This window comes from Phyllostomus hastatus, unplaced genomic scaffold (assembly GCF_019186645.2).
Source record: "Phyllostomus hastatus isolate PE091 unplaced genomic scaffold, TTU_PhHast_1.1 phas_scaffold_345, whole genome shotgun sequence".
NCBI lineage: Eukaryota > Metazoa > Chordata > Mammalia > Chiroptera > Phyllostomidae > Phyllostomus > Phyllostomus hastatus.
The window spans coordinates 15914039-15930242 of record NW_025334024.1 but is presented as its reverse complement, the minus strand read 5'-3'; the positions used below and the strand labels follow the sequence as shown (position 1 = coordinate 15930242).

Sequence of the window (16204 nt, the reverse complement as noted above, 5' to 3'; positions counted from 1 at the left end):
AAAATAAATGAACAAAGTTGAAACAGACTCATAAATACAGAGAACAAAGTGATGATTGCCAGAGGTGAGGGAGCTGAAGTGGATGGATGAAAAGGAAAGAATAAGAGGTACAGGTTTCCAGTTATGAAATAAATAAGTCATAGGAATGTAAATACAGCATAGGGAATATAGTCAATAATATCATATCTGTGTTCAGTGACAGATGATTACTAGACTTATTGTGGTGATCACATCACAAGGTACATAGATGTGAAATCACTATGTTACACACTTGAAACTAACATCAAATTGTATGTCAGCTATACTTAAAGAAACAGTAAGGTAGAAGCAGAACTTTGTAAATATACAGCAGTTAGGGACCTGATTACAAATTAAAGTATTATACTTTAGTGTTGGGAAATGGGAAATGAAATTTTTATCTTGCTAACCTGAGCATAGAAAGTAAATGACATGTGTATTTAAATTCAATCATGTTGTCGAATGCAAATCACCACATATTCTGGTTTCCCTCTAATGAGTATTATTACAAATAACAGGTAAGAAAATATTTCCTTTATACAATGCTCAAGAAGATTTTCTTTAAGTGTAATTTTCTGTGGTATATTTTTCTTTGTAATTTATACCTGAATTTAAAAGAACAGAAGAGACCCATTCCATTCAGTTGAATTTCTTGTTGGATTGTTGTGACTATTATGACCTTGCTACCCCTTAGGACAATTAGAGAGCCTTTGTTATTTAATTATACTTTAGTTTTGTCAGATTATTTATCCTTGTAAATCTTGTTTTTCTTTCCTTTTAATTCATCTCAGAAATTATTGTAGTCATTAATTAGCTTAGCAAACACCTGATTATAAAAAGAAAGTACTAAAATATCTGTCTGATCTTAAGAGAACTCAAATGGATTTCTCTACTTTTCATTATTGTGAAAAATTTATTTTGGTACTAGTATTTCCTTGGGCTATTTAATCTGGGTAATGTTCAATTATAAATAGGCTGCTTTTAAAGATCATGGGTTCTGTGTTCATTCTATCACATTCAGTTAGGGATAGAATGAATACTCTACAGATGGTTTATTGAGTTTTAAAGCTTTTCTAATTGGGGTAGTTCAGTTCTGAATTTACTATAATTCGCAAGATGTCCCAACTTCAATAGTATGAGGATGGAATTCCAATTTTAGCACAGCAAAGGCAGTTCTTCTTTGAGTATGAATAACCATAGCTACGTTCTGAAGGCCAGAGCCAGGGGATGCTAGATAAAACTCAGACCATACTGCTTTAGCAGGGCCGGGGAATTGGGTGCCAACTTTGTACCGTCTTTCATTAGTTTGTTCATTTATTTCCTCATTTTCTATTCATTAAGGTGTTGTTAAAGTACAGATATCTAGGTAAAGATAATAGAAACCACAAAAGAAATAGGAAACATAATTTTCTTCCTTTTTAAAAGATTTTATTTATTTTTAGAGGGAAAGGAAGGGAGAAGGAGGGAGAGAAACATCAATGTGAGAGAGAGATATCAATTGATTGCCTCTCATATGTGCCCCTGACCAGGGATCGAATCTACCACCCAGGAGTGTGCCCTGACCTGGAATCAAACCCATGACCTTTTGCTTTGTGGGACAATGCCCAACCAACTGGGCCACACCAGTCAGGGCATGACTTTCTTTCCTTTTTAAGAAAATATTTGTTGATTTGAGAGAGAGAGAGAGAGAGAGAGAGAGAGAGAGAGAGAGAGAGAGAGGGGCTAGAGAGGCACAGAGAGAAATATCCATTTGTTGTCCTACTTATGTATGCATTCACTGGTTGCTTGTATGTGCCCTAACTGGAGATTGAACCTGCAACCTTGGACTAGCCAGACAACTTTCTAACTAAGTGAACTACCCAGCCAGGGTGAAAACATGATTTTCTGAAATTTTCATCTGTAAATATTATTGTCATTCGTTAATTATTAACATTAATGATAATTATATGCCCACATTGTCAAAAAAGTATATCTCCCTGGGAGGTCTGGGGTGGATTTGAAAGCCCTAAGAAGCAACAGCTTGCAGTAGAAGGCATATATAGCCAATAATAAAAATGACTATGTTCTGAACTTTCTATGCCAGGGATTTTCTTAACTACTTTAATAGGCATTATATCACTTAACCCTTACCATCACATTAACCCTTACACATCCATATATGTGTTCCATTCTATAGTTGATGAAACTGAGTCTTAGATTAAATTATTTCTTCAAGGTCACATAGCTTGTAAATAGTAAGACCAGAATTCCAAGCCTGTGCTCTTAGCCACTATACTATATTGCCACCACAATCATTTAAAGTACAGTGCTGAAAGACCAAGTTTGAACAATTCGTTTCATTATAGCCATAGCCTCTGGATGATTAGGACTATGGTTATAGTATTTTATGTTAGAGAACTGTTTCTTCTACCTAGGAAATTTATGTTGAATAATTTAAATTTTTTATGACTTTAGAAAGTAAATTTAAATTTGGGGATTTTACTTGAATATTTCTATTACCCCTTCTATTTCCTTTGTAGATGTCATTTATTGTAGAGGTGTGGGACATGTATTTTTATCCCTTTAGTTGACTGTTTGGTCCTTACCATCTGCTTAGAGAAACTGGATTAGATAAGCATCAGCAGTACTTCCTTTTTTAAAAAAGGGGTACCTTTTGGGGTATACTCCCCATGTCGTTTTTAAAAGAGGAAGTGTTAGAATAATAATTTGCAAATAAGCTTATGTAATAAAGAGCTTCCATATTTCTTATTAATTTAATATTTTCATAGAATTTCATGCAGACTTTTTTTCTTTAAACATTGTGTATTTAGCTTAAACCATTTCTAATAGTAATTTCTTTGAGTATCAATTAGATTTAATCCTTTAGGCAAGAGTCTAAGCCTCTTGATCTGTACACTTCTCCTGATGGATTAATGATTTGATTTTTTAAAGACATCTATCATCCTGCCCTGGCTGGTGTAGCTCAGTGGATTGAGTGCGGGCCTGTGAACCAAAGGGTTGCTGGTTTGATTCCAGGACCCCAGTGGGGGCATGCCAGAGGCAACCACACATTGATGTTTCTCTCTCTTTCTACTTCCCTTCCCCTCTCTCTAAAAATAGATAAATAAAATATTTTTTAAAAATCTATCATCCTATGTAATGAATGTTATCATTCTGTGTTCAAAATGTAATATTCTTTGATCGTTAGAGGTTTTCATTGAATATACTACCCAAAGGTATGTAGGTTGGTCAGACAATCTTACTTTATTAACTAGAAACAAAATGAAATTGCTTTTTAATTGTTTTTAATTGTTACTCTAGATCAATAGGAAAATGTATTAACTAATATTTTCACAGCAATACTTTATTTCTACATTGCATCTATGTTTTATAAAGAACTTTCATGTATGGTGAGGTCTTAGGAAGTTAACAAATGTTTCCCTTGTAATTGGAATTAGACACATAGGAGTTAAAGATATTGAGATGAAAATATTAACTTTATTACTGATAAAACTGACAGAAAAAAGACTGGACTTCTTTATAAATCTATCCACTCCGTCAGAGCAGCCCTCCACATTTGTAGGCTTCTAACCAACTGACAGCAAACAGTCTAAAATTTATGCTTTATGCAGGTATAGAGATGAGTTGTTTCACTTTTTATAAAACAAGAAAGGGAAGGAATCTTGATTGTTTAAGGTAGGACATGGTAGATGAAAGAGATATCTAATTTTTATTTGCCCATTGTTTTGAGCTTGTGTCTACTACAGAATATAAGGATTTTATTTTGTTTAACTATAACATAATAGTGTATATTACTTCTTAGATTTTATAGCTTATAAGTTATAATTAATTAGCAGGCTATTGGCATATAGACATTTAATTGATTATTTTAAATTTATAAACAATCAGATTCATGCATGCTTTCTTTTTTATAGTAGTTTACTGAGTTATAATTTGCATGCCATATAATTCAGAATTTTGAACTGTAAAATTAAGAGGTTTTTATTATATTCACAAAGTTGTGCAACCATCACCATTGTCTAATTTTATAACATTTTTATCACCACCTCAAGAAGAAACCCTGTACCTATTAGCAGTCACTCTCCATACTCCTGTCACCCAAGTCCTTGGCAACCATTATTCTACTTTCTGTCTCTCTGGATTTGCCTCTTCCCGACATTTCATATAAATGAAATCATACAATATGTGGCCTTTGTATCTGACTTCTTTTACTTAATGTAATATTATACTTCCAAGGTCTATCAATATTGTATCATATATCAGTCCTTCATTCCTTTTTACAACTAAATGATATTCAGTTGTTTGGAGATGCCATATTTTGTTTATCCATTAATTTGTTGATGGACATAGATGTTTTTTCCACCTTTTGGTTGTTATGAATAATGCTGCTATGAACATGTGTGTACAAGTTCTTTTGTGGACCTATGTTTTCATTTCTCTAGGGTATATACCTTGGAGTAGAATTGTTGGATCATATGGTAGTTTCTTGCTCAACATTTCCCTGAAATCCATCTTAGGACTCATAGAAAACAGGTTTTTTTGTTGTTATTTTTTAAGATTTTATTTATTTATTTTTAGAGAGGGAAGGGAGGGAGAAAGAGAGAGAGAGAGAGAGAAACATCAATGTGTGGTTGCTGGGGGCCATGGCCTGCAACCCAGGCATATGCCCTGGCTGGGAATCAAACCTGCGATGCTTTGGTTTGCAGCCCACGCTCAATCCACTGAGCTACGCCAGCCAGGGCAGAAAACAGTTTTTTAAATCACCATTTTCTATACTTTTACTCCCTGTTTTAATACCATTTTTCCAAAAATGTTGAAAGGAACAGTTATTTTGATCAGTTTCAATTTGAACGTTTGTTCTCTGTTCCTCAATCATTTTCTTTGACCTATTTTTAAAAGACAGTGTGCTATGTTACTAAAATTTTTCATATTTGTGGAATCAGTCAACAAATTTTGGAAGGTAGTAAAATTGTTCAGGTGAGGTTTTGTTTTTCTGTAATTGTGCTTTTTGAGGCTACAGTTTAATTCGTAGAAATAGTACAGTCTTCTAACAAAATAATGCCTCATTGTCAGTCAGTCCTTATTCAGTATAAATGCAGTGCTTCTCAGTCCTAGCTATATGTTCAAGTCTCATTGCATTAAAAAAAAAAAAAAGACATGCCGCTTAATCTCCAAAAGTGAGTCTTACGAATGTTTTGGAAACTTCATGATTAACTTAATGGATAGTTACAGTGTGCCCAACTCTGGAAATAAAGACATGATAGCTCAAGGAGCTTACAAGTCCAGTGGGCTAGGGTGAAAACTGACAAACTCCCTATTATACTATGAAATCATATAAAGGTGTATATAAGGTACAGTGGAAACATAGAAAAGAAGAATCTCTAATCCAGACTACTTGAAGATAGTAAAATTTTACCTGTGTCTTAAAGGACAAATAGGATAAACCCAGAAGGATAAGACTTAGATGAGGGTCATTTTGGGTAGAAGGAAGGGTATATAAATATATTCAATGAATATATGACCATAAATATATGGTCAGGATGGTGGCATAGGCAGACATGGATCACCTCTTCACACAACCACATCAAAATTACAACTATAGAACAACCATTATTCAGAACTGTCAGAAATTGAGGGGAATGGAGTCTTACAACTATGGAATTAAAGAAATCACATCCTTCCAAACTGGTAGGAGGGGCTCAGAGGTGGAACAGGCTTGTCCATTACCTACATGTAGTGGATAAAAATTTGGGGGGAAAATCTTCGGGAGTAAGGAGTCCCAGTTCCACACCAGGCCCCCCAGCCTAGGGGTTCCAGTGCCGGGAAGATAAGTTCCCACAACTTCTGGGTGCAAAAAATAGCAGGGATCGAGTTGCTGGAAAAAAACTGCTGGATCCCCAAGCAGTTGTTCTTAAAAAACCCACACACAGATTCACTTACTCAGGCTCACTCCCTCTGATCTCCAGCCGAGGGTAGCAGCTTGAAAGCACCAGTGGTGTACAGGCAGAAACTGAAATGTCTGGCATCAGGGCAAGCAGAGGCCATTATCCCTTTTCTAAACCCTCCCCCACAGAGTTGGCAGGCTGGTGCCATACTTGAGACTCCACCAACCTGGCTAACACTGTTTGACCTGCCTTGGAGATCCCCAGAGACTCCACCCACCCAACTACAGGCCCACCCAAGCTGCTTTTCTGTATAAATGGCTGGTCTTGGCTTATGCTTCACAACTTCTTAAATCCTCTGAAGCAACAGCTGGCCTCAGTGAGCCCAAGGCCCAGCACTAGCAGCAGCCAGCCTAGATTCACAGCTTGGCTTCACCTGGGTATCTTCAAGCCCAGCATAAGTAGCAGCCATCTCAGATTGCTTTTATAGCTCAGGCAGAGTGGCCCCAAGCAAAACACAGGTGGGGGCTGACATTGGTCTGCACCACCCAGGAACCCCAGGGTCAGTACAACCAGTGTACAGCTACAGACGACATGGAGCAACACTACACTGCCTTTGCACAGCTGATCCTCCACAGAGGGCAGAGGTTGGTGTTAAGTGGTCACAGCCAATCCTTGTAGTTGACTGACATGGGTAAATCCCTCCCATTGATCTGCCACCAGCAACCAAGGCTCAACTATAAGAGGAGGGTGTACTCCCACACAAATGGCATACCTCAAGTACCCAGCATGGGTGATAGGGGAGGCTGTGCCACTGAACCCTACTGGGAAACTTACTACATTAGGCCACATTACCAAGGCACAGAATCAAAGCAGCTCTACCTAACACATAGAAACAAACACAGGGAGGCTGCAAAAATGAAGAGACAAAGAAACATGGGCCACATGAAAGAACAGACCAAAATTCCAGAAAAAGAACTAAATGAAATGGAAATGAGCAATCTGTCAGATGCAGAGTTCAAAATGCTGGTTACAGGGATGCTCAAGGAACTTAGTGAGGACCTCAACAGCAGAAAAAAAGGTCCACTCAGAAACAAAGGGTATACTAATTAAAATAGAGAACAATTTATAAGGCAACAACAGTAGAGTGGATGAAGCTGGGAATCAAATCAATGATATGGAACATGAGGAAGCAAAAAACAATCAGAGCAACAAGAAGAAAAAAAAGAATTTAAAAAATGAGTATAGTATAAGCAGCCTCTGGGACAACTTCAAGAGCCCCAACGTTTGCATGATAGGGGTGCCAGAGGAGAAGAGAAAGAATAAGAAATTGGAAATTTATTTGAGAAAATAATGAAAGAAAACTTTCCTAATTTGACAAAGGTAATAGAAACGCAAGTCCAGAAAGCACAGAGAGTCACCAACCAAGATGGATGCAAAGAGGCCCACTCCAAGACACATCATAATTAAAATGCCAAGGGTTAAAGATAAAGAGAGAATCTTAAGAGCAGCAAGAAAAAAGCAGGCAGTTACCTACAGGGGAGTTCCCATAAGACAATCAGCTGATTTCTCAAAAGAAACTTTGCAGGCAAGAAGGGACTGGCTGTAAGTATTAAAAGTGATGAAAAGCAAGGACCTAAACCTAGAATACTCTATCCAGCAAAGCTATCATTTAGAATTGAAGGGCAGATAAAGTGCTTTGCAGACAAAGTGAAGCTAAAGGAGTTCATCATCACCAAGGTCTTATTATATGAAATGCTAAAGGAACTTTTTTAAGAAAAAGAAGTCCAAAACTATGAATAATAGAAGGGCAAAAAAAAAAAACAAACCACCACAAATCTATCAACAATTGAATCTAAAAAACAAACTAAGCAAACAAGAACAGAGGCAGAATCATGGATGCAGAGAGCATTTTGATGGTTGCCAGATGGGAGGGGGTATAGGGAAATGGCTGAAGAGCTGAGGGGATTCAGAAGAAGAATTATTTACAGAATAGCCATGGGAATGTAAAGTGCAGGGTAGGAAATGGAGTAGCTACAGAACTTATAGCATGACCAATGGGCATGAACAATGGGGAGTGCTCAGTGGAAGGGACCAGAGGGGGAAAATCAGGACAACTATAATAGCATAATCAATAAAATTTTAAAAAATAAAGTAGAAAACTTTAAAAAAGGTATACTCTTAGAAAGAGTTTGCTTCTTTTAAGGGAATTAAAAACAGTTTGATGTGATTGGAACAAAAAGATATCCATGAAGTGGTAAGATTTGAGACTAATAGAGCTAGGCAGGATTTCCTTCATAAAGAGGAAATCTTATGTGTTGAGCTAAAGAATTTGAATTTTATCCTGACTATTTTAAGGAGTCCAAGGCTTGAACTTAGTAAGCTTTGGAGTGGAGTGTATGAGGCAAGAGGAAAAGTAAACATACAAATAATACATAGTGAAAGAAAAGACCCCCAAAATCTTTATTTAAAAAAGTAAAAATAAGAATGTCTGTTCCATTATAAGTTTATCGTTTGTGTTTATTTCCATAAATAAAACCTTTTTGGCTGGTTTGAAAAGTTGGAGTAGAATGAGAGGTGAAAAGGAAATAGGTTAATAAGCAGGGTTAGAATTGGAATGGGAGGTAGAAGGAAACAGGAAGATGAGAGTGAGGTAGTAAATGAAGAGGGGCCAAAAGGTGATAGAGGTGGAAGGGAGGAGAGGAAACAGATATTTGATATTCTATCTAGAGACACTCAATGGAAAAAGGCTTAATGCCAGAATTCATGTTGTGCCTTGTGACCTGCTTCTGCTTGTTGGTCTAACAGTGGCCATAGGATACATTGCTTGTCTTTGTGTTTGTTTTTAAGAGGATGGGAGAACCATCCCCTTTTATATATTTTTTAAATTATTTTTTAATTTATTGATTTTTAAAGAGAGAGGGAGAGAAACAGCTGTTCGTTGTTCCACTTATTTCTGCATTCATTGGTTGATTCTTGTATGTGCTCTGACCCCAGGGATTGAACCCACAACCCTGACATATGAGGTTAATGCTCTAACCAACTGAGCTCTGCTTATTGGTTAATAACCAACAAGAGGCCTGCTAGGGCCTCTTTTACATTCTTGACATCTTTAGATTTCTTCAGACAATAAAAGTATATATGTTTTCTGTTTTGATATATTGTTTATATTATTTAGTTATACTATATCAAATTAGGAATATGAATCTTCATACTTTTTTGCTGTTTACTATCTTGGAATAATTTTTGTTACAGTTTACATTCAATATTATTTTATATTAGGTATACAGCACAGTGGTCAATCCTACACTTCCCAAAGTACTCTGCCCAATATTTCTAATACTCACCTGGCACCATACATAGTTATTATAATATTATTGACTATATTCCCTGTGTTGTAGTTTACATCCCCATGACTGTTTTATTACTACCAATTCGTACTTCTTAACCCCTTTACCTTTTTCATCCAGTCCCCTAACCTTGCTCCCTTTTGGTAATCATCAGTCTCTTCTCTGTATCTCTGAGTCTGTTTCAATTTCGTTGGTTCATTTATTTTGTTCTTTAGAGTTCACATGTAAGTGAAATCATCTAGTATTTGTCTTTAACTGATTTATTTTACTTAGCCTAGGTCCTCTGCCCACTTTTTAATTGGATTGTTTGTTTTTTAGATGTTGAGTTGTATGAATTCTTCATAAATTTTGTATATTAACCCTTTATCAAACATATCATTGACCAATTTCTTCTTCCATTCAGTAGGTTGTGTTTTTGTTGTATTGATGATTTTCTTTACTCTTCAAAAATTTTTTAGTTTGATATAGTCCCATTTGTTTGTTTCTTTTGTCTCCCTTGTTCAATCATAGCTTTCTTCAATAAAGTATATTAGATTTTATCTTATAATGCTTATTGTATTAAATATGACTGAATTTAATAAGTTTCTACTTCCCTTATGTCTGTATCACAACTTTAAGGAAAAAAATACATTGAGTAAACTTTTTCTCTTCACAGACATTATTAAAAAGCTTTACTAGTTCTTTTGACAGGTTGAAATATTTGTTTTGCTGGTTTTCGGTATTCAGATATTCATTAATTTTTTTTCAGCTCTGCCTTTTTTTAATCCTTACCCAAGGCCATGCTTATTGATTTTAGAGAGAGAGAAAAGGACAGGGGAGAGAGAGGGGAAAGGTTGGGGGAGAGAGAGGGAGCAAAGCATCAATTGGTTGCCTCTGGTACATGCCTTGACTGGATACTGAACCCATGACCTAGGCATGTGCTCTGAATAGGTTTCAAACCTGCAACCTTTCAGTTTCTGGTTTACGGGATGGTGCCCCAACCAACTGTGCCACACCAGCCAAGGCTCAGCTTTGTTTCTGAGACCATAATTTGAAAGCATCTAAAAACACACTGTTTTTATAATACCAGAAAAGTGGTTAGTTGTGTTTTTTTTGTTAAAATTTTTTAAGTAGTGTGATCACTTTCAAGAGTCAGCTTACTAATTACTTAAAGATAAAACTAAAACAGTTAATGCTTAAATAATCCTGACTTTAGTTCTGTTTAGTGTGAAGTCTGTCCTATTAGGTAAGCATTAAACTTTTTAAATAAAAACAACCATTTAAGGTCAAAACTTTAAAGTTAAATTATCTTGGACAGTAATAGACTAGCTCTTTGTGTAATGTAAATATAAATATATAGGAGGTAAATATACATTAAACCTTCAGAGGATTCTTATTTTGCCATCTCAGGCCTTTAATACATAAGAAGAAAAAATGAGCTAGGAAAAAAATTTCTGATAATAATCAGTGAAATGGAATTTCCACATACTATTTGAAAATGGAGGGAAAGGTTATAGACTCTCCACTCATTTTGTTAATACAATATATCATATAATTTTGTATCTCTTGTTTGCTAATAAAAAATATTTACCATATTTTGAATGTCCCTTAAAAACATATGTAGTTCCTTTATTACTCCAAAAAGTTATAAATTAGTTCAGTGAATTAATTATTTAAAAAGGATATGTAATTGCCAGTGTCTGACCAATAACTGTTTCCATTGTGTTCATACATTAACCCTGTGGGTTCTAGACAGTATATATGTACACATATTCATAATTTCTTTAAACTCTCAGGCATTGCTGAAAATGTCATTTGCCATTTAAATATTTAATAAGGGTAGGATACTTGTTTGTATCAGTAAGGGAGGCTAAATGATGCTGCAGTAACAAGCAATCAAAAAAAATCTCAGTGGCTTAAAATAGTTTTTACTTCTCTCTGACTTTATGATGATATTAGCTGTGTTCAGGAAGCACCTCCATTCTCTTCACTCTGGGATCCAGGCTGAAGAAGCTGCTAGTACTTGGGATATTGCCATTTTTGTAGTGGAAGAAAAAAGAGATGGTTGAACCATGTGAGGCTCTTAAAACTTTTGTTTGGAACTAGCACATTACTTCGGTTCATATTTCATTATTCAAACAAGTCACGTGGCTAATCCCCATGTGAGCAGAGCAAGAATTACAGCCTTTCCACTAGAGAAAGAGGAGCAGTGAATATTTTTACAATAACAGTTTCCCACATTACTTGTAAAGATAAATTAACTACTACATATGTAAGTATCTAAGGATTAAAAACTTAGAATATCTCATTAATTTAGATGTTGAAACAAGTGATATATGTTTACCTTTGTAGTGTATATGTTATAAGGGTTTACTAAAACAACAAATAGTGTAATTTTATTAACCAGTGTTACCCCAATAAATTTAATTAAAAAAAAAAACAACCAGCCCTGGTCAGGTGGCTCTGTTGACTGGAGCATTGATCATCCTGCTCACCAAAAAGTTGCAGGTTCGATTCCCAGTCAGGGCACATATAGGAGGCAACCAACTAATGTTTCTCTCTCTCTCTCTCTTTCTCTTTCCTCCTCCTCCTCCTCTCCCCCCTCCCTCTGTCTCTCCCCGCCTCCCTCTCCCTCTCTCTCTCCTTCTCCCTCTCTCACACTCTCTCACACTCTCTTGCACTCTCTCCCCCACCCCATACTACCCATTCCTCTCTCTAAAATCAATAAACTAATCCTTAGGTAAAGGTTAAAAAAATAATTAATTTTAAAAACCATAGTGTAACTATCTATGTCAAAGTGCTTAACCTTAAGGGGAACAGCTTTTTGAGAACTTAAAAGATATTTACTGCCTTGGCTAGTGTGGCTCAGTAGATTAAACATCGGCCTGCACTGAAAGGTTGCTAGTTCAGTTCCCAGTCAGGGTACATGACTGGGTTGTGGGCTGGGTGTCCTGTTGAGCGCGTGTAAGAGGCAATTGATCGATGTTTCTCTCCCTCTCTTTCTCTGTCCCCTGCCCTCTCTCTGAAAATAAATAAGTAAAGTCTTTTTTAAAAAGGTATTTACTGACATACACTAGTATCCTAGAAAGTATTCTGGTAGAAAACTAGTACTTAAGTGTCATTAAGGAAGAATGTTTTGGGAGTCACATATATTGGGGAGACTGTAAACTATACTAATATTTTGGATACTTAGTGTGCATCAGAGTATGAAATGCTTGGATAAATTCATTTAGCTTTGCTTAACCCAGTATTTCCATGATATACTTGTTTGGAACCTAATTACTAAGCAACACCTATTAAGTTTTCTTAAGGAAACCCTAACATGAAGAAGTTGGTAAGCTGATTACAATTTATTCATTAGATCTGGCACTTCAGTGCTTGTCAACCTCTTTGTTAATTTTAATAGTGGTTTATAGTCTTTGTAATTGAAAATCAAGGGTATTTTCTTTTTAACCTCGGTATTCCAGTTCAGGGAAATTTCCCTGGTAGAATTATTCTGAATTGGATACAGTGTGTGTTCAGGTATTCTTTTGGTGTAGGTCTTCTGACTTCTGGGTCTAGATCCTTAAAGGAACCCCAGTACAACCCAGAGGTACTCATTGCCTCAGAAATCTTACAGTGGCATAGCACGTTTTTTAAGGTTAGGATTGTGGGACAAGCATGTTTTTAAATTGAAGTTGTAAAAAATGTTTTTAAGACAAAAACAAGACCAAGTCCATATTTTAAAACTTTCTTATTTCTGTAATGAGAAAACAAAGATGACATATAATAAATTAAAACCTTATCTTAGACATAAATCCATTCCCATAAAACCTTATAAGAATTATTAAAAATTAATAGGGGCTTTTCTATTTTTTCTCTTCTCTGTTAGGGTAAAAGTTAAGTTGTAGAATAAAAGAAGTCAAATGTAGAGGTCAACAAAGACAACAATTGAGGATTGGTTTTAGCTAAAAAAATAAATGTTGGTGGTTCATTTTATGGAACGCTTATGTATACCCACAGCTCAGCCAGCAGGAGTGCCAGAAATTTTAAAGAAAAGCTTGCATAGCTGTTCAGTGAAAGGAGAGGAAGAAGTATTTTTAATTGGCAAGAACTTTCTGAAAGGAACTAAAGTGATTTTCCAAGAAAATATTTCTGGTAAGTAGGCATAATACTGGTATAAAGATTGTTGCATATTTCACTTTGTTATAAAGATACAGTCATAACTGCAAAGTAAAAATTTTTTTCAAAATTTTAGTAAGCCATTGTTTTTATTTCAATCAGATGAAAACTCTTGGAAGTCAGAAGCTGAAATTGACATGGAATTATTTCATCAGGTATAATTTAAGCCTTTTTATAGTTTGATGGTTTACTCTGAGAAATTCAATTTTGTTCCGAAATTTTCTTGAATCAACAGATTAATTTTTTCTTTATATGGATTGATGTAAGTCATTTCAAGTTTCTTTGTTGAATTTCTTTAACTGAAATAGAACTATTCCACTGATGCCAGAAGTGAGAATTCTCTATTTTAAAAAATTTAAGAGCATTAGCAAATTGTCATTGCTAATAATTAATGAAACATTTCTATTATTTATTTGCTCTGGGAATTTGGATTATCTCAAATCTTAACCTATTATTAGTTAAATCAAAGGAAATTTATTTATTGAATGCCTGCTATGTTCCAACTGTTTTATGTTTGTTAGTTACCTTTTTGTACTCAAAAGCACAATGTGTTAGATTTGTATTAAAGAGTGTGTATTTGTAGGCCCTCACTATGGATTGTTTTTTAGATAACAAGGAAAAGGGGCTTGAAAACAAGAATAAAGAACTGACTTAAGGATTAATATGCAGATCAGATAGGACAAAACAAATGTTGAGACTAGCAGAAGAGGATAAATTTACATGCAAATCAGAGAGAAAACATGCAGAACAATAGTGTGTTTAGGTGTGGTTCATAGAGACTAGAGAAGTAGGGACACAATAATGTGTAAAGTGCTCAAAGCCTAAAATTTAACATAAAATGCAGATAGGAATCAAAAAGCAAATGAAAATAAGCAAAAAAGATAGAAAAGGGCCCTGGCTGGCGTAGCTCAGTGGATTGAGTGCGGACTGGGAACCAAAGTGTCCCAGGTTCGATTCCCAGCCAGGGTACATTCCTGGGTTGCAGGCCATAACCCCCAGCAACCGCACATTGATGTTTCTCTCTCTTTCTCTCTCTCTCTCCCTCCCTCCCTCCCTTCCCTCTCTAAAAATAAATAAATAAAATCTTAAAAAAAAAAAGATAGAAAAGGCAAAAAAATTGAGAATCTCTACCTAGTTTTTAAAAATAGTTCTGAATTCCTTTGTATTTTATTTATTTTTATTCCTTTGTTTTAAGAAAAATCTAATACAATTTTTAAATATCATACATCCAATATGTTATGTCCAATATATTGCCGAACTCAAAGCAAAGGGCATAGTACTTCCTAAGACTGCTCTCCCTTCAGACATCAGCCACAAGGTCAGTGGTCCCTTGGCCACTCTCACTTTTGAACAGTTGGCTTCAAATTCAGCGGTTCTCACTCTCCTCTCAGACTTGCTAGAACAATTCACAGAATTCAGGAAAGAACTTTAACTATTTTAGCTTTGTTACAGCAAAAGGACACAAATCAGGAACGGCTGGAGAGGTTCCATAGAACAAGGTCTAAAAGAGTCCCAAAGATAAAGCCCTTCTCTTTTACCTCTTTTCTTCCTCTTTTCTTCCTTCCTTCCTTCTTTCTTTACTTTTGAGGCATGAGGTAGTTATATTTTTTAAAAGAACTTTTCTTCAGGGCATTATGCCAGCTATAATAATCATAAAAATAAGATATGTGGTGGAATGGAAAGGAGTTATATCCTTATTTGGTAGCTATACCTAGAGATCCTGGGGGTTTTTGCAAACAAATATGTAAACAAATTAAATTACAATACGATCTTTCATTGATTCTGTGGTTCTACTGTTCATTTTAAAATTTTTATCTTTTGCAAAGAGAACTTTCTGGAGTTTTTTTTTCCCTAAGGGGATTTCTGGGAAGTATTTAGAGTAGAATTTTATCTGAGGAATAAAGAATTGATCCTAGAGATTATATTAAAGAAAAAACACAAAAATTAAACATTTAGAGGGATGGATGATCAGAAAACCTATTAAAAGAAATGAGACTTACTGGGTATAAAGAAATATCAGGCCTATACAGAAAAGTTGAAAGGGCCTCTATAATATTAAAAAATGTTCAGAAGATGGTATAGTAGAAAAGACCATTTGAAGATAACTTTGCAAATTGCAGTTATTAATAATTGTGGTAGCTATTTATTTGCAAGCCCAAAATCAACTCATTGAGTATTAAACTTTTTCCATTATACAAAAATTGAGATTAATGAAGTTGGAGAAAACAGTTCTTTGTTTAACATTTGGCTCTTTTAGTCAAGGCCATAATATGTGATAGGCATATTGCCATTATATCTACTACCATTTTAACAATTTTAGATAAGTTCTATAGGCCATTTTTTGCTCATTACACACACACACACACACACACACACACACACACACACACAGGGGTGGGCAAAAAGTTGACAGTTCTATGTGAAATAGTTTATTCTTGTATTGTGTATTAATTATTGTATTATTTATTTTCATTACAACTGTAACCCTAATTTTGCCACCCTGTGTGTGTATATGTTGGTTTTGAAAGAAAGCAAGAGAAAAGATGCCTACACCAAAATACATCATAATTAAAATGCCAAAGGTTAAAGGTAAAGAGAGAATCTTAAAAGTAGCAAGAGAAAAGCTGATTTCTCAAAAGAATCTTTGCAGGCTAGAAGAGATTGGCAAGAAATATTCAAAGTCATAAAAAGCAAAGACCTACACCAAGATTACTTACCAAGCAAAGATATCATTTAGAATCAAAGAGCAGGTAAAAGAGCTTCAGGGGCGGGGTGGGGGGAGCTAAAGGAGTTCATCATCACCAAGCTATTATT

At 35.3% G+C, this 16204-nt stretch overlaps 1 protein-coding gene across 10 annotated transcripts in view; it reads left to right on the top strand.

The window, feature by feature from the left end:
• NFAT5 (nuclear factor of activated T cells 5) overlaps positions 1–16204 on the top strand; it is a 118012-nt gene that overhangs the window by 78380 nt on the left and 23428 nt on the right. For all 10 annotated transcript variants that reach the window (XM_045818393.1, XM_045818391.1, XM_045818392.1 and 7 more), the window contains 2 exons: positions 13232–13366; positions 13493–13545. In XM_045818393.1, coding sequence (XP_045674349.1) covers positions 13232–13366; positions 13493–13545 — 188 coding nt within the window. The remainder of the gene's footprint in view (positions 1–13231; positions 13367–13492; positions 13546–16204) is intronic.